The sequence below is a fragment of the Convolutriloba macropyga genome, chromosome 3 (assembly GCF_964194025.1).
Source record: "Convolutriloba macropyga chromosome 3, txConMacr16.3, whole genome shotgun sequence".
NCBI lineage: Eukaryota > Metazoa > Xenacoelomorpha > Acoela > Convolutidae > Convolutriloba > Convolutriloba macropyga.
Window position 1 is genome coordinate 37,453,981 of NC_134470.1, and position 24,761 is coordinate 37,478,741.

The following is a 24,761-nucleotide window of genomic DNA, read 5'->3' on the forward strand; positions in this document are numbered from 1 at the left end:
GTAAGTTTTTTGATTGAGTCTGCCTTTTGTTCTCTGTCTTTCAATTTATTCGAATAACAAGAATGCAATGACTGACACCTCTATAAGCTTTTGTGAAATTAGGTATTGTCAATTTGTGTATTTGCAATTTTTGCTTTAGATTCGAAAGGACAGAAAGATGACAGAAATCCCAGAATAACGATTAATAAAACACGGTAAGCCAAATTGATTGACTTGCTTATGGGTACTAGTTCCGAGAAACTTCATATTAACTTGCTATCAAATTTTTGCACGTTTTTTAAGCGTAGAATTTTTGCATGCTTAGGGGCCCCTCGAAGCGCATATTAAAGATCGCCTTGAACAGCATGCTTAATCAAACACACGAAAGAGGTCAATGGCCTGAAACGCGCAAAAGCAACAAAAGCAAAAAGTAAAAGGATGGGATTCGAACCTGGGTCAAAACATTGATTTTCAGGCGCACTTACCACTGAGCTGTACTGTACGGACGTGCAGATAGCTCGCCCAAAGAAAGGAAATAGTTTTTTTGTAGTTTGTGTTGTGTGTTAACGCAATCGGTAACAGTGCTCCTATTTTCACGTGTTTCAACGGTCCTTAGACATGGAGCCTAGCATAATGGATCTTTTTGAAACATGATATAGCGCCATATTCAAGCTACTAATCTGCACATGTTTTGCGCCCATTAAGCATGCGGAATAGGCAAACCAAAAAAGCACTTGACTAAAAATCTGCTAATGTAGAAAGTGCAATAGCAATACGCATCGGTAGCGTAAGAGATTGCACTAATGGCTGTTAGCCCAGTAGCACGGGTTAGTGCGCGTTTGGGTGCCAAACATGGCTACTATTTTTCTTTCTTTAATTCTTTTATTAATAGCGGCGTCAGCAATTCCAGGCAGCTATTATAGCGCTCCTAATTTTTATTTACTTCGTCTAACAGATTTTTGTTTCGTCTTACCCTGACTTCCTGGAAGTGACTTTTTCAATGACTTCAGTCAGTGACATTTAGTGCTTTGCAGTTCAAATTTGTGTTCGTGGCGTCATTTTTGCTAACCCAAAAAATGACTTTGAACTCACTTATGGAACTTTAAATTTTGTGAACCTTTACTAATTAAAGGTCAATAGTGTGCGTCTAAGTAGTGCCAAACTTATATGCCCTAATTCCTGAGTAATAGAGTCTTTAGTTTTAATATCGAATATTAATTTTGAAAAAGCTCCATTAGGGTTTTTTAATTTTAGAGCAAATGCGTCTCATAAAATTGACAGTCCGAATCTATCCCAAAAAGTCTAGAGGTCTATTAGAAAGCTGGTGGTCGATCTGTCAATCTTATTTCTTTAGTTGTTTCAATTGATGGTAGGCCACAAGCGTCTATCGCGGCTATTGTCCGGTAATCTGCCGGCTATGTTCTTGCTTGGTTATTCTTTTTTTCTTCCGTCTGTCTAACAATTATATTAAATATAATTTACACTTGAGCGCAATGGTTATCAGCACTCCTATCTTTACGTATTTTAACTATCCTTAAACATGGAGCCTAGCGTTAATGCGTTCCGAGACGCGTTGTACCTTCATGTTTAAGTCAGTAAATATTTTGCGCTCAATAAGCATGCCGCATAGCAGAAACCAGCAATCCAAGAAATCAATTGACCAAAAAATTGATGTGGAAGGGCAATAGACAAGACCAATTGGCATCGGTAGCAAAAGGGGTGAGACCTACGGCTGTTAAGTGAGGGGCGCGGGTTCGCGCGCGAATCTGAGCAGAAAGTTCTACCTATTTTCTTGGTTCATCAAATAGGTAATTATTGTTTTTCATCCACTCCTGTCTTTTTCTTTTTAATTCTTTTTTTTTATCCTTTTATCCTTCTTTGTTATACTTTTTATCCTATCTACCTATATACTCAGTTCTAACTCGGGTGCTCTGTCACAATGTTTTGTGGCTCATAATCTCCGCATGTTTTAACGATTCTTAAACGCACAGCCTAACGTTTTAATTTCGTTTTGAGAAGTGCTATGCCATCATATAGAAGCCGATTATCTTCGCAAGTCTTTGCGCTACTAAAACATGGAAAAGCCAAAAAAATGTCTTGAAAAATTGCCGGCACATAGACGCAAAGGTAATAGACACAGATTACGCATCGGTAGCGTAAGCGGTAAGTACTATGGTTGTTAAACTAGGGACATTGGTTCGAGCCTGAGTTGGCGAGAAACTGAAAGCGTAAGATCTTTTAGACCATTCATGCCTTCAAATGATTTTCTTGTGATGATTTTGTGGGCCTGCTAGTGATTTCTAAATGATTCAGACTCCGAATATAGAACTTTATTTTTAACCCAAGACCGTTAATTTGTAAGTCTGAGATAAAAAAACTTGTAGGCTGCTTGTAGGAACTGGTGGTCAGCAATGATCTTAAATGGTAGAATGCACTGGCAATGTGGCACTAGCGAGATCAATAAATCCGATTTAGCTCTACAGAAAATTTTCTTGGGACATGCAATAGGTCATTAAAGAGGTTTGCAGTTGGTCCTGATTGTCTTTCCTTTAATCTCTTTTTAATTGCTTTCGAACGAAGTTTGAAGCGATTTTTGTAACCGTATTTGAAAAATACGTATTATTAAAAATTTTCATAAACGTATTATTAAAAATGTTCACTTGGCCGTTTTGAGCTTTTGTTCTAGAACTTTCTTTGACTTCCTGTGACTTTTTCCACATCTAAATTAAAGTAAGTTCGTAAAAGCGATTGTTACCGAAAAGAAATTAAAAAGGCGTAGGTGCCTAGTGGTTTTGGACTTCCAGCCTCGAGATCAGAGGTTCGAACCCCTGTGGGGCCGTTTTTTGGGCCCATAAAATTTTTCTGAGCTACGAACCCACTAAATTAAATTGCCCCCAACTGTTGTTCGAGATCAATTCATCAGACGTTAGTGGGTTTGTGTTTGAGCTTTGTTCCAATTACCTCATTCGGAAGTTTTCCGAAATTCCTTTTAGAATTTTGAGTGCGTAAACTTGGCCTCGCATGCTAGCTGGTCAAATGAGAAGCACGCCAAAAATCGTTCCATTTTAATAGCGGCTTTTATTTAGACGCCGTCTTTTGCGACTCAGCGAGTAGAATTGGAGAGGTGTCTATTTTATCAATTTGAATGATTATTAGCAGTTTTGTCATTTTCTTAAATCAGTTGAGTGAATTTGAAACAGGAAATTCCACACGAGCTAAAAAGGGTTTGCCGAGAGAGATCGATATTTGGTTCAAACCGCTGCTTTAGAGAGCGGGTGAGGAGTGAAAAAAATTTTCTAAGAGCAAAAGTTTTTGTTAATGTGCTGCTTTTTCAAGCAGTTTTCCTTTGATTTTAACTGACTTTTTGGCAATAGATTTCAGTGGGCTGTAGTTTTATGTAGATGGTTTTGTTATTTGAAATGGGTTTGATGCTAATGGTCAGATTTTTCTACTATTTTATTAATAGCCGCCCTCATCTTCTCAGCCGGCTATTATAGCGCTCCTATTTTTTTTTTACTTCGTCGAATAAAAAAATGTTTCGCTTTACCTCATTTTGCCGCCTTTTCAACATTTTGCGTGAAATCTTTTTGACTTCTCTAGGCTAGTTTCTCTCTTCTCTCATTCTGCTAAAAGTGATTTTGAACATCAGTTGCTCAGCAAAGCAATTCAAAATGAACAGAGTCAGTATAAAAAATTGAAGTCAGAAATAGAAACGGGATAAACCCATAAAGCCCAATTTTAGATGCCCGCTATTTGAACGTCGTTCCTGTAAGTATTAGTTACCTCTCTCTAATGCTCATTGGTGTTGATAGTAGCCCCTGTAGCCTCTCTCTAAGAAACAGAAGTACGTTATGTTCAACTACGAAATGACATCAAAATAAATCGGACTTAAAAAATTTTTTTGTACAAAAATCTTTTTTTTCATTATCTTCTATTCTTTCAATCCCAATCATGCTTATTGGAATCAACGGCGGCTATTTTCCGGCAATCTGCCGGGTATGTTTGGTTTTTGGCTGTTGTCCTTTTGCTTTTTACTGGGATTTTTGTAGACCTGAATTGCTTTCCTGAAAAAGTTTTTGTTCTGTTCTTACTTTCTGTTATGAAAGTACTGTTTTTTTGTGCACTTTTTTCCACGTTTTCTTCAGAAATCAATGGAAATGTTTGAGTTTTTGGCATGACTATCTCTGTATGGACAATTTAATGGTTTAAGTTGTATAAACGACAGATTTTTGTGTTTATTTATACATGTATTATAGAAAAGTTGATTTAACTTTCGTACTTTCTGGTTATAGCTGTGAAGCTGTACGCTGAGCGGAGCAATATTGCGGTGCTCTTGTTGTTTTTGTTTTGGTCGTCTGACGCTCCTTTTTCGTTTTGTATTTTTTTGCACCGAATAGCTGAAGAAGTCAAATTCTCCGAATTTATTCCTCTCAGTAACGGCATTCGCGCGCGTGACGTCATTTCTCTCTCTTTACTTAGTTTTTGGGTCCTTTGCGTGATTAGATTTTGATTAAACGTGATTTACCTCACTCAATAAGAATAACTTTTGTACTTTAACACTTCGTAGTTTGAATTCAATCAAGGTCAAAGGAACTCATATGTGTGATAAACTTCCCTAATAAAAAGGTTTCTGCGGAATAAAATTTAACAAGCTTTGTTAATTTATCGCTAAATGTTTTTTAAAGAGCTTTTTGAGTGGCTTCGATAAATGTTTCAACTTATTAATAGCCGCCGTCGGCTGAGGTAGCTTATTAATAGCCGCCGAAAATGGTGTTTGAACGAAAATTCGATTTCTCGCTAGTGGTTTTTTGTTCACATGCTGCAATTTCACTTGGATTTTTGCTGTTTTTCCGATTTTTTTACCTGATTTTTTTCTAAGTGGTTCTCCCAATTCACTCATAGTCCGTTCTGGGTCTAGTTTTTTTTGTTTAGTCAATGAAAATTCTACGTCTGAATTGTACGTCAGGACTTGTCCTGCTATGTTTTTTTAATTCGCTTTACCTTTTGATCAGATTTTTTCGTTTTACATAAGTCACGATTTTCACGTTTGACTTCTGACTCACCTCACTCACTGTTTCAACTGCATGGATTTTAAGTTCTTTCATGCATTAAATTACGCAATGTAGTGAATGCGGTCAAACTCAAAAGAGCAAAATCAAAAGATGAAAAGAAACAGGATAAACATATAAAGCGAGGCCATTAAGTCGTAGTGCATTAGGTTATCAAATTTCATTAAAGCGATTGCTAGCTGGCGTTAGTATTATGCTTAATAGCATTCAGTTTACAAGCTGAATTAAGTGTAATTTTAGACTCTGACCAAATATGCAAAATTTGCGCACCAAATAAATAAAATGACACTTTCTATCTCTTTCTATCTTTTGTTGTTTCCTTTTTCTGTTTCAATCCGAATATGCGTCAAGCGGGTGAACGGCGGCTATTTTCCGGAAATTTGCCGGCTATTTTATCTGTATCTGTTTTTGTCTCGATTTCTGAAGTCAAATTGAAGTGATTAATTTGTTCACGACGAAACAGCATGTGGAGCGAAAAAGTAAGTGGTTTTGCGGTGTGAAACTTTTTCGATCTAATTTTAATGTAGTGAGACGTTGGCGTTTGAACAATAGCTCGGTTTCTGGCATGTGATTTTTTGTTCATATGCGGCCATTTTCCGCTACGATTTTTCTTTTTTTTTCAGTTTTCTTTTCAATTTATCTTGCCTATGTCTAGTTTAGTAAATAGAAATTTTTTGTTTAGTAAATAAAAATTCCTTGATTTGTAGGTCTGGACGTGTCCTGCCGTGGTTTTCATTAAGTTCGCTATGATCAAGTTCTTCAATTTACGTAAGTCACGACCTACACTTTTGACTCCTGACTGACCTATGTCACTGTTTCAACTGAAGGATTTTGAATTCCTTCACTCATTGAAGTACGCAATCTAGTGCCCACTAGGCTTTGTGAAGATAATCTGAATTTTAATAGCCGCCCTCGGCCTCTCAAATGCTATTACTTAGGTGCTCTACTTTTTTCCAATTCAAAGAATTTTTTAAATTAAAGTTTGAATAGTATTGGGGAGATGTCTTTTTTAAAGATCTATTCGCACATTTTTAGTATCTTTGAAGTGAATCAAATTGTTGTACGAAATGGTGCGAAGAATCCAGTGGTAGTGGTTTGCCGCGTTAATTTTTTTCATTCTAACTTTTAGAAAACCTTGTGAGAACATAGTGAGAAAACCTTGTTTGAACTAAAAGTTTCGTTCTCGATTGTGATCTTGTTTTCTTATGCGGCAATTTCACTGGTTGTTTTTGTCTTTGAATCGTTTTTTCAATTAATTTTGTTTTGTTAATGAATATTCTTTGAAAGTTTTTTAAAAATTTGTTTACCTTTTGATCACGTTTTTGGTAATACATAAGTCACGACTTACACGTTTGACTCCTGACTGACCTCACTCACTGTTGCAACTGAATGGATTTTCAATTCAAAATTGAATTACACAATCTAGTAAAGCCCGGACATGAAGTTGTGTATTAGGTTTTTATTGGCTCTGAAACGAAATAAACTGCTGAGCTCGAGAGTTAAACGTTCAGGAAGAAAATTTGATTCTCCGCATTTTTAAAATACCGAAGAAACCTTTACTCTTGCAATTACCGTTGTTGTAGCTTATAAACTGTGTACTGCAATTCTTTTCCCTCAAAAGTTTTAGCTTACTGCATCATAACGAGAAGAGAGATATGTTAGCTCAATGTGTGATATATGTTTAGACCTGGCTCTTTGTCAGCGGGTACATCCTACGGCAGCCAGAGTGACGATCTTGTCACTGAGGTGGATGCCAAACGAAAGCAGATGGAGGCCATGCACTACACAATGGGAGACTCAAATGTCAGCTGTACCACAGATGCCAGTGCTTATTCTGGAGCAGGTACTGGTCTGGCACCCCAAGGAGGATCAGTGCCGATGTACCCTACTGTTTCAGGTGGGCTGAATACGTTTAATCTGATTTAGTGGTAGCTGTTGACATGATTACATTTCTTAACTTGTGAGGAACTTGTGAGCTCATTATAAACTATAAAATGCGAAATGTGTATTAAAAAGCTATTAGCAGGAAACTTCATTTCATTAGAAAGATACTTTTTCTGGCTAATTTTTCAACTCACTTTTTTGGTTAATTTTTCATCAGGACTAAACAACCTGAAGAGCGTTGGTTTCCAGCAAGCAATTTTTAAGTACTCTCAAACAAAGTTGGTAGCAATTAATTTAGCCTTGTTGGTCTCATTAATGCTGTTTGTTTGTCTTATATTTTGACGTCATGAACGGGGGATGAGCAGGTAGCGGCCGGAGGCATCATGCCAATGATCAGCTCTTCTAGAGCTTTACTAGACTCTGTGCAAATCAACGAAGGTGCAGACATCCAACGTACCCCCCCCCCTCCCCCAACGTACCCACCCACTCACCTACCTACCCCCTCCCTTCACCTAGCTATGCCTACGTAACCCTCCCAAACTACCCCAGCACTACCCACCTCCCCAACCTATCTACCCACCTACCTACCCCCCTCGCCCCAAATTACCCTCCCATCACGTACCCTACCCCCCAGCACTACCCACCCACCCACTTACCTACCCCCCACAACCAACCTACCCCCCCCCCCTACCCCTACCCCTACTTGCCCCTGCACCTAAAAAATTCTCAGCATTTTTAAAACACTTTAATGTGGTTTGTTGGGCTACTTCTGTTTTTTTCTCTCTTGTTAATAGCCGCACAGCGATAGCTGGGGCTATTATTGGCCTTCTCTTGGTTTTTTTACAATTCAAAGAATTTGAATTGTATTGGGGCGCTGTCTTTTTTTTTTAAGATCTGTTCACACATTTTCATGATTTTTGAAGTCAAATTGGAGTGGTGATTTTGGTCACGCCGAAACAGGAAATGGAGCGAAAAAGCAAGTGGTTTTGCGGCGTGAATTTTTTTCGCTCTAATTTTAAAGTAGAGTGCGAAAACGGTGTTTGAACAAAAATTCGGTTTCTCGGTAGTGGTTTTTTGTTCACATGCGGCAATTTCACTCTGATTTTTACTGTTTTTTCGATTTTTTGGATCGGATTTTTTTGTAAATGGTTTCCCCAATCCATTTATAGTCTGTTCTCGGTCTAGTTTACTGTTTTGTCAATGAAAATTCTTTGAATTGTACGTCAGGACTTGTCCTGCTATGTTTTTTATTTCGTCGTCATTATTTTTGTTACGACCATATAACGTCACAGCCACTTTTTGTTCATTCGTTCATGCAATTTCAACTGAATTGCATGTGTGACGTCATTTTTCGCTCTTAGTGGAGCGAGTTTTTTTATCATGCGCGTGATAAAATTTTTTGGTCACACTTGACTTACCTCACTCTCAAAAACGACTTCCTCACTTTAAAATTGACTTTTATTTACTTTAATTCAAAGAGATAAGGTCAAATGGGTGTGTGTCACTCTAAATGAAGGTTATTTGAGATCAGCTAATAGAGGCAGCAATAACTTATTCAGATTTTTAATCAAAATATAACAGATCAGCCTTCAATGAAAAGACGAATTTTTTTGGTCTGTCTTTTTTACTGTTTTTTTTAGACTGCAGATCTACGAATCTATTGCGGCTATTTTCTGGCAATCTGCCAGCTTTGTTCTTTTTTGATGTTCTAATTTGGGTAAGGTTAGGTTCAAGATTATAATGCACGTTGATTCGAGTCGTTTCCGGTATTCTACCTGCTATGTTTTTTTTAGCAGAAAGCAAGTTTGTTCATGACTTGAATTTTGACTTCTTTCTGTTCGAGCATTTACCTCCGTTTTTGATGTTGACTTCTGTTTTCGAACATTGGACTCTAACAGTAGCTTTGTTTCTAATGTATAGTAATTAGGAACTGTTGGTAATGTTCAAGGTGAAGAGGTCATTTTGAGACTTTTTGTTCCTATATAAGTCACCCTAATTATCTAAACTAAACCGCACGAACCTTCCCCCCCAACTTACCCACCCCCCCCCCCCTCCCCCCCAACTGCCCCTACCCCCTCTCTTCACCTAGCTATCCCTACGTAACCCTCCCAAACTACCCCAGCACTACCTACCTCCCCAACCCATCTACCCACCCACCCACCTACCTACCCCCCCTCGCCCCACCTTACCCTCCCCCCACGTACCCTACCACCAGCACTACCCATCCACCCACTTACCTACCCCCCACCACCTACCTACCCCCCCCCCCCCACCCCTACCCCTAGCTCCCCCTGCACCTAAAAAATTCTCAGCATTTTTAAAACACTTTAATGTGGTTTGTTGGGCTACTTCTGTTTTTTTCTCTCTTGCTAATAGCCGCACAGCGATAGCTGGGGCTATTATTGGCCTTCTGTTGGTTTTTTTGTCGTCATGATTTTTGTTACGACCATATGACGTCACAGTCACTTTTTGTTCATTCGTTCATGCAATTTAACTGAATTGCATGTGTGACGTCATTTTTCCCTTCAAACTACCCCTTCCCTTAGCCTAACTCCCCCCTTTCCCCTCCGCCCATCTAGCCTAACACTACCCACCTCCCAAAAATATCTACCCATCCACCCCACCTAGCTCCCCCGCACCTAAAAATTTGTCGGCATTTTAAACACTTTGTTTTCTTTCTCTTGTCTATTTCGTTACGGTTAGGTTAGAGATTATAATGCACGACGATTCGAGTTGTTTCAGGTATTCTACCGGCTATGTTTTTTTTTTCAGCAGAAAGCAAGTTTTTTTCAAGTTTTTTTTCATTCGAGCTTTTACCTCCGTTTTTGATTGTTGACTTCTGTTTTTGAACATTAACAATAGCTTAGTTTGTAATGTATAGCAATTGTTACTATTGGTAACGGTCTGTAATTCAAGGTAAAGAGGTCATTTTGAGAAAATTTGATCCCATTTAACAACCTACCCCCTCCCGAATAAAACTAATCCCCCCACGTACACATAACCCCCCACTCTTAAGGTACCTACCCCCCCCCTACCGCAACGTACCTACCCCCAACCCACCTACCTACACCCACAACACCACCTACATGCCCCACCTAACAACCCCCCACTCACCAGCACCTACCCACACCCCTGAACTGAAAATTTTTAACGCTTTTTATGTTATATTGGTCTACTATTTTTGTTTTTTTTGTGTGTTTTTTTCGATATTCTGATTTTGTCCAAGTTAGGTTAGTGATTTTTTTGCACGACGATTCGAATCGTTTCCGGTATTCTACCGGCTATGTTTCTTATGCAAATTTTTTGCTTGACATTTTTGCGCTTTTCTTCTAGAACATCCTTTGACTTCTCGAGTGACTTTTTCACGCTTTCGTTCTTCAATTTCGAGTGATCTCTATTGCTCTCTCGGAAGTAAAGCTTGCTGCTAATATGCAATTGGTTGCAGTTGGGGAAAATTAGTGAATCATAGCGAAGTGGTTAGTGTGGGAGACTATGGACCGGGAGGTCAAGAGTTCGAATCCCGTTGGGGGCAAGGTTTTTTAGCACCCATAAAAAAGAATTGATCTATACTAAAGACCATGAATTAAATTGCCTCGCCTGTCGTTCAAGAGCAATTCTTCCGACGTTTGTCGGTTTATGTTTTATTTGATTGATTTATTTAATAACAAAGCTAGAAAACAAAGTTGCAGAGTCGAATCAAGCTAAAATTAGCCTCACTAGATAGGTTTTAGATCGTCAATTTTCGTGATCAATTTGGTACTTCCGTGGATAATCAAACTTATATTGCTCTCAGCGACGTCCACTTAGTTATCGATAATCCAAACACTTTGCTTTGCAGATAGATTGTTAGGTTTTAGATTGTCAATTTTCGTGATCTATTTGGTACTTCAGTGGATAATCAAACTTATATTGCTCTTAGCGACGTCCACTTAGTTATCGATAATCCAAACACCTTGCTTTGCAGATAGATTGTTAGGTTTTAGATTGTCAATTTTCGTGATCTATTTGGTACTTCCGTGGATAATCAAACTTATATGCTCTTAGCGACGTCCACTTAGTTATCGATAATCCAAACACTTTGCTTTGCAGATAGATTGTTAGGTTTTGGATTGTCAATTTTCGTGTGTGCAGTTATATACTTTCATAGCTTTAGAGATTTGTTCCTCTGATGTGGTTGATAGTCAAGTCATGGTTTTCTTCCTTTTTTGTAATGTTATTCAGGACCCGTCCTCTTACGTTTTTTTAAAATCTTTTTTAATTGCTCTCAAACGAAGTTTGTAGCAATTATATTAGTCCTGTCGGTCTTTTTGCTAAAAGTCAAAAGAAAAGTGCGCCGAAACTGGTGTCATTTTTTTACATTAAATCTTAATAGTGGTATATGTTAACCTCTAATGTGGCTATTGGAAGCCCCCTATTGAACTTCTTTGTCCCATTTAGGTTCCCCCTCTTTCCCCCTTCCCCCGAATGAAGCAGGCTGCAGTTGATTTGAGCTCCCACTAGTCGTTCGAAAGCAATTCTTCCGACGTTTAGTCGGTTATGTTACTTATGATGTGAAGTCCTGTTTTTAGAGGTTGAAGACACCCACCACTGTTTACCCCCAACCGCACTCCAGCTTTAGCAATTTTTTGACAAAAATTTAATTTTTCAAATTTGCGGAAAATTGTCATGTTTCAATTTTTTGGATCTTTATGAGCCAGTGAAACTATTTAAAGATTGAAATATGGATACTGGATAGTTCCTTGAGACAATGAAAATTTGGTTTTTAAATTCTTAAAATATCGGTTTTTAATTGCTCTTGAACGAAGTTCATAGCAATTATTGTAAATGTGTGTGTCTTTTTTATTCAAATTTTTCGCTTGACAATTTTGCGCTTTTCTTCTAGAACATCCTTTGACTTCTCAAGTGACTTTTTCACGCTTTCGTTCATCATTTTGCAGTGATCTCTAGTGCTCCGAAGTAAAGCTTGTTGCTAATATAAAATCGGTTGCAGCATAGGAAAATTATGTGAATCGTAGCGCAGTGGTTAGTGAGGGTGGCCCTGGATCGGGAGGTCAGTGGTTCGAATCCCTGTGGGGTCGAGGTTTTTTGCACCCATAAAAAAGAATTGATCTATACTAAAGACCATGAATTAAATTGCCTCGCCTGTCGTTCAAGCGCAATTCTTCCGACGTTTGTCGGTTTGTTTTATTTGATTGACTTATTTAATAACAAAGCTAGAAAACAAAGTTGCAGAGTCGAATCAAGCTAATGCTAGCCTCACTAAACCGTGGCTAGCTACTGACAAAGCTAACCGCTCGCCTGTTGTTAGTCGGATATGTTAAAATTGTTTAAGTTCAAAATCAGTGCTTTCTTTTACTTGGACACTATTTTTTGTAAAAATTCTTGTAATTAAGAGTTTAACGAGTTTTATTGTTGACTAATCTCTTAATATCTTTATTAACAGGTTTCATCTGTTGCCAATGATGTTGAATTAACCAAATAATTGGTTCAGTTTATAGTTATTTCTTTCTATGACTTATACATTGATCTATTTGGTACTTCCGTGGATAATCAAACTTATATTGCTCGTAGCGACGTCCACTTAATTATCGATAATCCAAACACTTTGCTTGGCAGATAGATTGTTAGGTTTTAGATTGTCAATTTTCGTTATCTATTTGGTACTTCCGTGGATAAGCCAACTTATATTGCTCTTAGCGACGTCCACTTAGTTATCGATAATCCAAACACTTTGCTTTGCAGATAGATTGATAGGTTTTAGATTGTCAATTTTCGTGATCTATTTGGTACTTCCGTAGATAATCAAACTTATATTGCTCTCAGCGACGTCCACTTAGTTATCGATAATCCAAACACTTTGCTTTGCAGATAGATTGTTAGGTTTTAGATTGTCAATTTTCGTGATCTATTTGGTACTTCAGTGGATAATCAAACTTATATTGCTCTTAGCGACGTCCACTTAGTTATCGATAATCCAAACACTTTGCTTTGCAGATAGATTGTTAGGTTTTAGATTGTCAATTTTCGTGATCTATTTGGTACTTCCGTGGATAATCAAATTTATATTGCTCTCAGCGACGTCCACTTAGTTATCGATAATCCAAACACTTTGCTTTGCAGATAGATTGTTAGGTTTTAGATTGTCAATTTTCGTGATCTATTTGGTACTTCCGTGGATAAGCCAACTTATTTTGCTCTTAGCGACGTCCACTTAGTTATCGATAATCCAAACACTTTGCTTTGCAGATAGATTGATAGGTTTTAGATTGTCAATTTTCGTGATCTATTTGGTACTTCCGTAGATAATCAAACTTATATTGCTCTCAGCGACGTCCACTTAGTTATCGATAATCCAAACACTTTGCTTTGCAGATAGATTGTTAGGTTTTAGATTGCCAATTTTCGTGATCTATTTGGTACTTCCGTGGATAATCAAACTTATATTGCTCTCAGCGACGTCCACTTAGTTATCGATAATCCAAACACTTTGCTTTGCAGATAGATTGTTAGGTTTTAGATTGTCAATTTTCGTGATCTATTTGGTACTTCAGTGGATAATCAAACTTATATTGCTCTTAGCGACGTCCACTTAGTTATCGATAATCCAAACACTTTGCTTTGCAGATAGATTGTTAGGTTTTAGATTGTCAATTTTCGTGATCTATTTGGTACTTCCGTGGATAATCAAACTTATATTGCTCGTAGCGACGTCCACTTAATTATCGATAATCCAAACACTTTGCTTGGCAGATAGATTGTTAGGTTTTAGATTGTCAATTTTCGTTATCTATTTGGTACTTCCGTGGATAAGCAGACTTATATTGCTCTTAGCGACGTCCACTTAGTTATCGATAATCCAAACACTTTGCTTTGCAGATAGATTGATAGGTTTTAGATTGTCAATTTTCGTGATCTATTTGGTACTTCCGTGGATAATCAAATTTATATTGCTCTCAGCGACGTCCACTTAGTTATCGATAATCCAAACACTTTGCTTTGCAGATAGATTGTTAGGTTTTAGATTGTCAATTTTCGTGATCTATTTGGTACTTCCGTGGATAAGCCAACTTATATTGCTCTTAGCGACGTCCACTTAGTTATCGATAATCCAAACACTTTGCTTTGCAGATAGATTGATAGGTTTTAGATTGTCAATTTTCGTGATCTATTTGGTACTTCCGTAGATAATCAAACTTATATTGCTCTTAGCGACGTCCACTTAGTTATCGATAATCCAAACACTTTGCTTTGTAGATAGATTGTTAGGTTTTAGATTGCCAATTTTCGTGATCTATTTGGTACTTCCGTGGATAATCAAACTTATATTGCTCTCAGCGACGTCCACTTAATTATCGATAATCCAAACACTTTGCTTGGCAGATAGATTGTTAGGTTTTGGATTGTCAATTTACGTGATCTATTTGGTACTTCCGTGGATAATCAAATTTATATTGCTCTCAGCGACGTCCACTTAGTTATCGATAATCCAAACACGTTGCTTTGCAGATAGATTGTTAGGTTTTAGATTGTCAATTTTCGTGATCTATTTGGTACTTCCGTGTATAAGCAAACTTATATTGCTCTTAGCGACGTCCACTTAGTTATCGATAATCCAAACACTTTGCTTTGCAGATAGATTGATAGGTTTTAGATTGTCAATTTTCGTGATCTATTTGGTACTTCCGTAGATAATCAAACTTATATTGCTCTCAGCGACGTCCACTTAGTTATCGATAATCCAAACACTTTGCTTTGCTGATAGATTGTTAGATTTTAGATTGCCAATTTTCGTGATCTATTTGGTACTTCAGTGGATAATCAAACTTATATTGCTCTTAGCGACGTCCACTTAATTATCGATAATCCAAACACTTTGCTTTGCAGATAGATTGTTAGGTTTTAGATTGTCAATTTTCGTGATCTATTTGGTACTTCCGTGGATAATCAAACTTATATTGCTCTTAGCGACGTCCACTTAGTTATCGATAATCCAAACACTTTGCTTTGCAGATAGATTGTTAGGTTTTAGATTGTCAATTTTCGTGATCTATTTAGTACTTCCGTGGATAATCAAACTTATATTGCTCTTAGTGACGTCCACTTAGTTATCGATAATCCAAACACTTTGCTCTGCAGATAGACTGTTAGGTTTTAGATTGTCAATTTTCGTGTGTGCAGTTATATACTTTCATAGCCTTAGAGATTTGTTCCTCTGATGTGGTTGATAGTCAAGTCTTGGTTTTCTTTCTTTTTTGTATTGTTATTCAGGACCCGTCCTCTTACGTTTTCTTAAAATCTTTTTTTAATTGCTCTCAAACGAAGTTTGTAGCAATTATATTAGTCCTGTCGGTCTTTTTTTTTGCTAAAAGTCAAATGAAAAGTGCGCCGAAACTGGTGTCATTTTTTTTACTGTAAATCATAATAGTGGTATATGTTAACCTCTAATGCGGCTATTGGAAGCCCCCTATTGAACTTCTTTGTCCCATTTAGGTTCCCCCTCGCTCCCCCTTCCCCCGAATGAAGCAGGCTGCAGTTGATTTGAGCTCCCACTAGTCGTTCGAGAGCAATTCTTCCGACGTTTAGTCGGTTATGTTACTTATGATTTGAAGTCCTGTTTTTAGAGGTTGAAGACACCCACCACTGTTTACCCCCAACCGCACTCCATTTTTAGCAATTTTTTGATAAAATTTAATTTTTCAAATATGCGGAAAATTGTCATGTTTCAATTTTTTGGATCTTTATGAGCCAGTGAAACTATTTAAAGATTGAAATAGGGATACTGGATAGTTCCTTGAGACAATGAAAATTTGGTTTTTAAATTTTTAAAATATCGGTTTTTAGTTGCTCTTGAACGAAGTTCATAGCAATTATTTTAAATGTGTGTCTTTTTTATTCAAATTTTTTGCTTGACAATTTTGCGCTTTTCTTCTAGAACATCCTTTGACTTCTCAAGTGATTTTTTCACGCTTTCGTTCATCATTTTTCAGTGATCTCTAGTGCTCCGAAGTAAAGCTTGTTGCTAATATAAAATCGGTTGCAGCATAGGAAAATTATGTGAATCGTAGCGCAGTGGTTAGTGAGGGTGGCCATGGATCGGGAGGTCAGTGGTTCGAATCCCCGTGGGGTCGATGTTTTTTGCACCCATAAAAAAGAATTGATCTATACTAAAGACCATGAATTAAATTGCCTCGCCTGTCGTTCAAGAGCAATTTTTCTGACATTTTTCGGTTTATTTTTAGTGTGTTTTGCCGTTTTTCTTTGTTCATGTTATAATTTTGTTTTTTAAATATTTCCGATTCCTTTTTTTTCACATTTTGCTTTTCATTGATTTTCCTCGGCCTTAAAACTAGTTATCTATTTCTTTTGTCTATTCCCAATCTTGGTTATCGAAAATGAACGGAGGATATTTGCCGGCAATCTGCCGGGAATGTTTGATATGCTGTAGTTATGGCTTTTGTATATAGATTTGTTTTGGTAACGGACGCCCCTGTTTTTCAAATGGATTCTGAATTTTGCTGAGTTTTTTCTCATTGATATCTGAAAATTTGGAATATGCATTCTAAGTTTGTGTGGTATCGAAAGTTGACTAAAATTTTGGTAGGGTATTGATTTTGACAAAGCCGTTTCCGTGCTTGATTTTTTGGTCAAACGTGACGTACTTTACTCTCAAAAATGTTCCTCCTACAGACTTTTGCTCTCTTGAATTGAAGAAGATAAATTCAATTGAGTACACATATCGCTCTAACTGAAGGTTATTTGAGGGCAGTTAATAGAAACAACACATTAGTTGGAAACTATCACAACCGAACATGGGATTAAATTAACAGCCTAATTACGAGAAAACATGCTTGCAATGCCGAGTGCTAATTTGTAATCGGATATTTGAACGAAAGGGAATGAATGGGGATAATGGCATTTTTTGTATTGGCACATTGGGTATTTTGGTATTGGTTAATAGCCGCCGTCACCCTCTCAACGGCTATTATTTAGGCGCTCTCCTTTTACAATTCAAAGAATTTGAAATGTATTGGGGCGCTGTCTTTTTTTTCAAGATTTGTTCACACATTCTCATGATTTTTGAAGGCAAATTGGAGTAGTGATTTTGGTCATGCAGAAGCAGGAAGAGGAGTGAATAGCGAGTGGTTTTGTGGCGTGTTTCTCGCTAGTGGTTTTTTTGTTCACATGCGGCTAATTCACTTTGGTTTTGTTTTTTTTTAATGTTTTGGATCAGATTTTTTTCTAAATGAGTTTTTCAATCCATTCATAGTTCATTCTGGGGCTAGTTTTTTTGTTAGAATCAAATTTACAGTTCTCGCTAGTGGTTTTTTGTGCACTTGCGGCATTTTGACATTGATTTTCTATTTTTTTTTTTGTTTTTTATCTGAACTTTTTAGAAATGGTTTTCCCAATTCACTCATTTTCCGTTCTAGGTCTAATTTTCTGTTTAGTCAATGAAATTACTTTGAATTGTTCGTCAGGACTTGTCCTGATACGTTTGTTTTACTTCGTCAATAAAAATTTTTCGCTTTACATTAGTTCACAGCTTGTTCAATATTTTGCGTGAAATGTTTGACTTCTCCTGGCTAGTTTCACTCTTCGCTCATTCTGCTCTTATACAAGTGTTTTTATACAGCAGTTGCTAATCAAAGCAATTCAAAATGAACAAAATCAGTATCAAAAAACAAAATCAGAAATAGAAACGGGATAAACCCATAAAGCACAATTTGTTGCTTTTACTCGTAATGAAGCCAAGCCCATTACGAGTATTGATGCCCGTTACTGAAACTCTGTTCTTAGTTACCATCTCTATTGCTTATTGGTATTGATACCTCCCCCTGTGCGTAATTGTGTAATGTAATGAAAACGGCCAAAATCAAAAGAGCAAAATCAAAAGAGACGGGATAAAAAATATAAAGCCCTGTCAATAAGTCATAGTGCATTAGGTTATCAAAGTTCATCAGAACGATTGCTAGCTGATATTAGTATTAAGCTTCATATCTTTCAGTTTAGAAGCTGAATTACGTATAGGTTTAGAATATAACTGAAACTTCACAATGAATTAGAACAATTTTCAAAACTTGGGGAAAAAATTCTGTCAATTTTTATCTCATCTTTTTTCTTTTTCTGTTTCAATCCCGATGTGCCTCTATCGCGTTAACGGCTGCTATTGTCCGGGAATCTGTCGGCTGTGTTACTTTTTCATGTAACAGTTTTGTCATATGTGGCTAAAGAATTGTTTGAAAATTTCTGCTTTGTCTTTTTGTTTCGCAGTTTTTCCGTGAATATCAAATGTTTGGAAAGATGAAAATCCATTTACAATTAAATAGGATTGATACTTGAACCTAAACGGCATTCTAAGTTTTAATTTTGCTGCATTTTTGTTTTGCGTGTTCATAGGTGGTGTTGTCTATGGTGAAAGTGACGGGGGAAGTAGTGGGGCAGACACCCCTGCCTCGGGAGGAGGTCTCTCTGGCCCCTCATTCGTGAATGAGAAGGGACTCAGAAGGATCTCCCATCACTCCATACGCTCCACTGACAGTGAATTTGAAGTTACTTCCCAAGGCGTATGTTTGTTACTTCATTATTTGAAAATTAAGATGTTTGAAAAACTGATCATCCCACTGATCATCAAATAAAGCATGACAAATTTGTCGTTAATGTTTTTTTACTGTTGTAGTTTCATATGATCTTTCAGGATAGTGTGAAGCGACACTTGGGATTTATAGATGTGATAAAAACGTGATGGCATGTTTAGTTTCGTCCAATGCCTCAGTTGGCAGGTGCAGGTGGTGGTCTAGTGGGCACAAGTGGGTCTGTAGTTCCCAAGATCCCCAACCAGGTGAAGCAAGTGAAGAGTGTGTACTGCAATGGCTACAGGTACTACAGTGGTATCCTGATGAAGTTAGAGAACATGCCTCCTCAGGAGGAGAACCCCAAAAAGTACCTCTTCGAGATGCTCATTGGTAAGTTCCGTGGCGCAACTGATGATCCGTTAGAACTGAATTTTGTACCTAAATTGTACAATTGTCTGCGCAAGCATGTATCCGATTATAATGAGCACTGGTAAGCTGAATGAGAGAAACAGCGTAAGGTGAACACACTCATTATCGTACTGGCAGCAAGGTTTGGTGCAAACTAGTTTAGTAATAGCTGCGATTGCGAGCTATTATTGGTCTTCTCCTGGTTTTTATAGCTGCGAAGCTGAATGGAGCTATATTGCGGTGTCCTTGGTTTTTTTATAGCTGCGAAGCTGTAAGCTGAGCGTAGCTATATTGCGGTGCTCTTGGTTTTTTACAATTCAAAGAATTTGAATTGTATTGGGGCGCTGTCTTTTTTTACGACTCGAAGAGGAGTATTGGAGAAGTCCTTTTTTTTAATCAATTTTATTGGAGTGATTTTTAAAGCGGGAAATGAAACGCGGGAAAAAATTTGGAGTGGTTTTTGTGCTGAACAAAATTGAAGAGTGGAGCGAAAAGAGAGTGGTTTTTGTTCATACCGCTGTTTTTGAGAGAGCGATAAATTGATGTGTGAAAAAATTTTCTCTAAGCGAGCGAAATTTTTTTGTTCACATGCGGCTTTTTAAAACCGTTTTTTTGTTATTTTTTTGGTTTAGAAGTCTGATTATGATATTGTGTGATGCTTAGGGCTGTTTTAATAGTGGTTCGTAAGTTTCTGGTCATTAATATGATTTTTATACCATTTTGCTGGTTTTTTCAGCTATTTTGCTGAATTTTAGGCGAATTTTAGCAATTTTTTCCGTTTTGTTTTGTTATAATGCTTTGTAATGGCTTTGAATAGACGCATGTTAATTACTGAGTTTTTAGATAACAAGTGATTATATTTTCTTAGGTTTGAAACGATTTTTTTTGTTTAGAAAAATGACAATAAACTGAAAAATTTTGAATTACTTTTCTTAATTTTTTGCTGTTTTTCGTTTTTTTTCTAAACTTAGAAAACTTTTTCAGCCTATTCGACTGTCCTATTGTTTTCGAAGTCTTCCAGTACTAATTTGCTCCAATTAACGTTTTTTGGGTCTATGTGCTCCCGTGAAATTAAAAAAGCTCAATTTTCTCTATGTTTTTTTTCAATTTTTTTAAAATGCCCTTTGTGTTCTTCAATTTTTTATAGCATTTGGGGATACTTATAGTCCAAAATAGTTGTCTTTGATGCGTGTTGATGATTTTGATTTCAGTTTTGAATCATTTTGTTGAAGATAATTGAGTAACTTTTATGAAGAGTTCCGCGAATTTTCGTGTTTTTTTTTGGAATTTTTGCTGAATTCTTTGATTGTCTGCTTTTTGCTAGTTTTTAGTGTTCTAGCTTTTGATAGGAGTTTTTCTAGAGGTTTTGTTGAAATATATTTAGTGCACTTTTCAATGACAAATATCACTAACTTTTCTTAATCACTAACTTTTTTTTCTATTTTTTTCGTTCTCCGTTTTTACTCAATTAAATAGACAATGATTTGGATTGGTGGACACTTGACCAGATAGGGTATTAAAAATTTTTTGAAATAATGATTTGAATTCAGCATAATGGTATTTGATTCATTATTTGTGGCCAATTTTTTTGTTTTTTTTACAGAAGATAGTTTTGGTTTTGTTTTTCATTTCCTTTCTTTTACCTTCGTTTATTCTACTTGAAATTTGTGTTCGGTTTTTTGTCTCAAATAGCAGTGATTCAACGAAGTTAAACTAAACCTAGTGCATGGGTTTTCGCCAAAAGTTGTTTTTAAACTTGCAACTCAATGTAAATTTTTTATCACGTGCTTATCGTCTTTTCTGGTCAGTTATTTTTTCATTGTTCTTTCTTTTTTTTGTTGTTAAGTGACAAGTGTTATTCAGTAGGATAGGCATTATGTTATTTATTGTGGTCAATCAGTAGAATAAGTTTTGTGTTTGTTAGAGGCGTTCGTTCTTTCCTTCGAGTCGTTTCCGGAATTCTTCCGGCTATGTTTTTTTTAAGATCTGTTCACGCATTTTCATGATTTTTGAAGTCAAATTGGAGTGGTGATTTTGGTCACGCCGAAACAGGAAATGGAGCGAAAAAGCGAGTGGTTTTGCGGCGTGAATTTTTTTTGCTCTAATTTTAAAGTAGAGTGAGAAAACAGTGTTTGAACAAAAGTTCACATGCGGCAATTTCACTCTGATTTTTACTGTTTTTTCGATTTTTTGGATCGGATTTTTTTCTGAATGGTTTTCCCAATCCATTCACAGCTCATTCTGGACCTAGTTTTTTGTTAGAATCAAAATTACATATCTCACTAGGGGTTTTTTCTCCCTAGCAGCATTTTGACATTGATTTTCTGTTTTTTTTTGTTTTTTTTTTGCATCTGATTTTTTTAGAAATTTGTTTTCACAATTCACCCATTGTCCGTTCTAGGTCTAGTTGTTTGTTAAGTCAATGAAAATTCTTTGAATTGTGCGTCAGGACTTGTCCTGCTATGTTTTTTGTTTCGTCGTCTGACGCTCTTTTTTCGTTTTACATTTGTTCACACAGCAAAGCTGAAAAAGTCAAATTTTCTGAATGACTTCTTCCTCTCACTAACGGCATTTGCGCGCTTGACGTCATTTCTCACTCGCTTTATCAAAAGTTTTTAGGTTATTTGCGTGATTAGATTTTGATCATACGTGACTTACCTCACTCAATAAAATGACATTTGCACTTTAAAACTTAATTTTAATTTGAATTTGTTCAAGGTCAAAGGAATTCATTTGCGCAGTAAAGGTCCCTAATAGGAGGCTTCTGCGGAATGAATTTTAACAAGCTTTATTAACTTATCGCTGAATGTTTTTTACCTAGTTTTTTTGAGCGGCGTCGATTTTTTTTTCAATTTAGATCTGTATCTGTTTCTATCTCTATTATATGGCACGCAGGTCTATTCTTTCGCAGCTATTCCGGCAATCTGCCGGCTATGTTTTACAATTCAAAGAGTTTGAATTGTATTGGGGCGCTGTCTTTTTACGACTCGAAGAGCAGTATTGGAGAAGTCCTTTTTTTAAATCAATTTTATTGGAGTGAATTTTGAAGCAGGAAATGAAAAACGTGAAAAAATTTGGGAGTGATTTTGTTGCTGAACAAAATCAAGAGTTAAGAGAGTGGCGTTTTGTTCATATCGCTGTTTTCTAGAGAGCGAGAAATTGAGGTGTGAAAAAAACTTCTGAGAGCGAGCGAAATTTTTTATTCACCTTGCGGCGTTTTGAAGCTTTTTTTTTCATTTTTTTGGTTAAGAGGTTTGGTTATGATTTTTTCTAATTTTAGGCTGGTTTTGGTAGTGGTTTAAAGGTTTCTGGAAATTTATATGATTTTTATGCTAATTCGGAGATTTTTCATGTATTTTGTTGATTTTTGGTCTAATTTTTGCGATTTTTTGACGATTGATTTGTTTTACTGCCTCAAATGGGTATTGAAAAGAGCCCTATTACTTGAGCAATTTATAGATAACAACCGGTTACTGTTTGAGTATATGAAGCATTTTTTGTTGAGAAGTATGACAAAAAATGTCAAAAATTGAAGCTATTTTTCTTAATTTTTTTTGTTGTTTTCCGTTTTTTCTGTTTTTAGACAAGTTAGCTAGTATGAAGTTCTTATCCTATTATGACTTGCCTATTGTTTTGTGAGCATTTGGGTACCCTATTGGCTGAAAGGAAGTTTTCTTTGGATTTATAAGGGCTTTTGTAATTTTTGAAAAATTATCAACTTTTTCCAGTTTTTTAGTCTAAGTTGTTTGTAAGGGCTTATTTTTTCATGATTTGGCTTCAAGTATTTTTAATCAAATTCTCATAAGTGGTTTAAGTAGGTACTAGTTGTTTGGATGAAGTAATTTTGGCAGAGATAGTTATTTCGGGATCTTAATTTATGACAAAATTTGATCAGATTTTTTAATCATATTTTAACAGATTTTATTTTCTTGTTTTTATTTTTGTTTTATGGTTTTGTTTCAAGATAATCATAAGTTAGTGGAGGAACGTTTTGTCTGATGAGTAGTTGGATGGCGTTTAAATGGAAACGACTCCACTTCGAGTCGTTTCCGGAATTCTTCCGGCTATGTTTTTTTGAGATCTGTTCACACATTTTTATGATTTTTGTCAAAGTGGAGTAGTGATTTTGGTCACGCCGAAACAGGAAGTGGAGCGAAAAAGTGAGTGTTTTGCGGCGTGAATTTTTTTCGCTCTGAATTTAAAGTAGAGTGAGCAAAAGATGTTTGAACAAAAATTCGTTTTCTCGCTGGTAATTTTTTGTTCACATGCGGCAATTTAACTTTGATTTTTACTGTTCTTTCGATTTTTTGGATCGGATTTTTTTTTTGCAAATGGTTTTTCCAATCCATTCATAGTTCATTTTAGGCCTAGTTTTTTGTTTGAACCGCTTTTCCATTTCTCGCTAGTTGTTTTTTGTTCACATGCGGGATTTTGACAATGATTTTTTTTTTTAAATTTTTTTTCATCTGATTTTTAGAATTGGTTTTCCCAATTCACTCAGTCCCTTCTAGGTCTACATTTTTTTAGCCAATGAAAATTTTGTGAATTGTACGTCAGGACTTGTCCTGCGATGTTTTGTTTCGTTGTCTGGCGCTCTTTTTTGTTTTAAATTTGTTCACACAGCAAAGCTGAAAAAGCCAACTCTCTGAATGACTTCCTCCTCCCACTAACGGTTTTTGCGCGCGTGACGTCATTTCTCCCTCTCTCTCTCTCTCTCTCTCTCTCTCTCTCTAGCAAAAGTTTTTGCATGATTAGATTACCTTACCTTACTCAATAAAATAACTTTTGCACTTTGAAACGTAAGTTTAATTTGAATTAAATTAAGGTCAAAGGAAGTCATATGTACGCATTCTATTATTTGGCAGCTATGCCTGCAATCTTCTGGCTGGCTATGTTATTCCTATTAAAGGAGGAGTATTGGTGTCCTCGAAAGTTTTTACGACTCGAAGAGGATTATTGGAGAAATCTTTTATAATCAATTTTTATTAGAGTGAATTGGAAGCAGGAAATGAATGCGTGGAAAAAATATGGCGGTTTGACTGCTAAACACTGGATTTGAAAGAGTGAGAAATTGAGGTGTGAAAAGTTTTCTGTAAGCGAGCGCATTTTTTCGTGTGGATCTTTCAAGTTTTGTCTATATTGTTTGATAGCCGCCCTCTCAGCAGGCTATTATTGCGCTCCTATTTTTACAATCCAAAATGTTTGGATTGTATAAGTTTGCTTTTAAGATCTGTTCGCGCTTTCTGCCGGCTTTTTCACGTCAGTGAGAAGTCAAATTAGAGTGGTGATTCTAATCACGTATGAACTTATTGACCGGCAGCCGATCCTTTTTTTAACTTTGCCACTATTTGTCATAAAACGTTATGAAAATTTCAGTTTTTGCCTATTTTTAATTTTTTTCTGCTGTCTTATAACCTATCATATTTAATGGCAGTATCATTGGCTGCTAATTAGGCATAAATGAAGCTAATTAGGTATTTGAGTTTATGGCCAGTTGTTTTCAAGACTTCGACTATGAGTTTTGAGAGCATTTGTACTTTTTCTCGCCTTATCGTTTAATCTCATTAGGGATAGGTCTCATAGGTCACTAATATTAACGATTTCAATTGATTTAATTGTTTCGTCTCAAATTTAATTGGATTTTTTGCTTTGACTTACATTATCGATTTAAACATTATCGATTTTTTGAGGTTTTACCGGTTTTTAGTGTTCAATTTGTTGTCTTATCTCTTAGTTTCAATACTGAGAACTCTCATCGGTTGCTAAGGATGACTAATTGAATCGGCTTAATCGTTTTAGTTTTTAGCTTGGTTATTTTGAAAAATTTTTGTAATCAATTGTCGAGTGT

General features: G+C 36.4%; 2 protein-coding genes across 9 annotated transcripts in view; one reads left to right on the top strand and one right to left on the bottom strand.

Annotated features, from left to right (window-relative positions):
• The window catches only part of LOC142336181 (uncharacterized), a 545,590-nt gene that overhangs the window by 503,323 nt on the left and 17,506 nt on the right, over positions 1-24,761 (bottom strand). The gene's annotated exons all lie outside the window — the stretch shown is intronic.
• LOC142336180 (MAP kinase-activating death domain protein-like) overlaps positions 1-24,761 on the top strand; it is a 178,553-nt gene that overhangs the window by 116,670 nt on the left and 37,122 nt on the right. For all 8 annotated transcript variants that reach the window (XM_075384803.1, XM_075384810.1, XM_075384806.1 and 5 more), the window contains 4 exons: positions 140-194; positions 6,734-6,945; positions 18,330-18,496; positions 18,688-18,895. In XM_075384803.1, the coding sequence (XP_075240918.1) occupies positions 140-194; positions 6,734-6,945; positions 18,330-18,496; positions 18,688-18,895 (642 nt within the window). The remainder of the gene's footprint in view (positions 1-139; positions 195-6,733; positions 6,946-18,329; positions 18,497-18,687; positions 18,896-24,761) is intronic.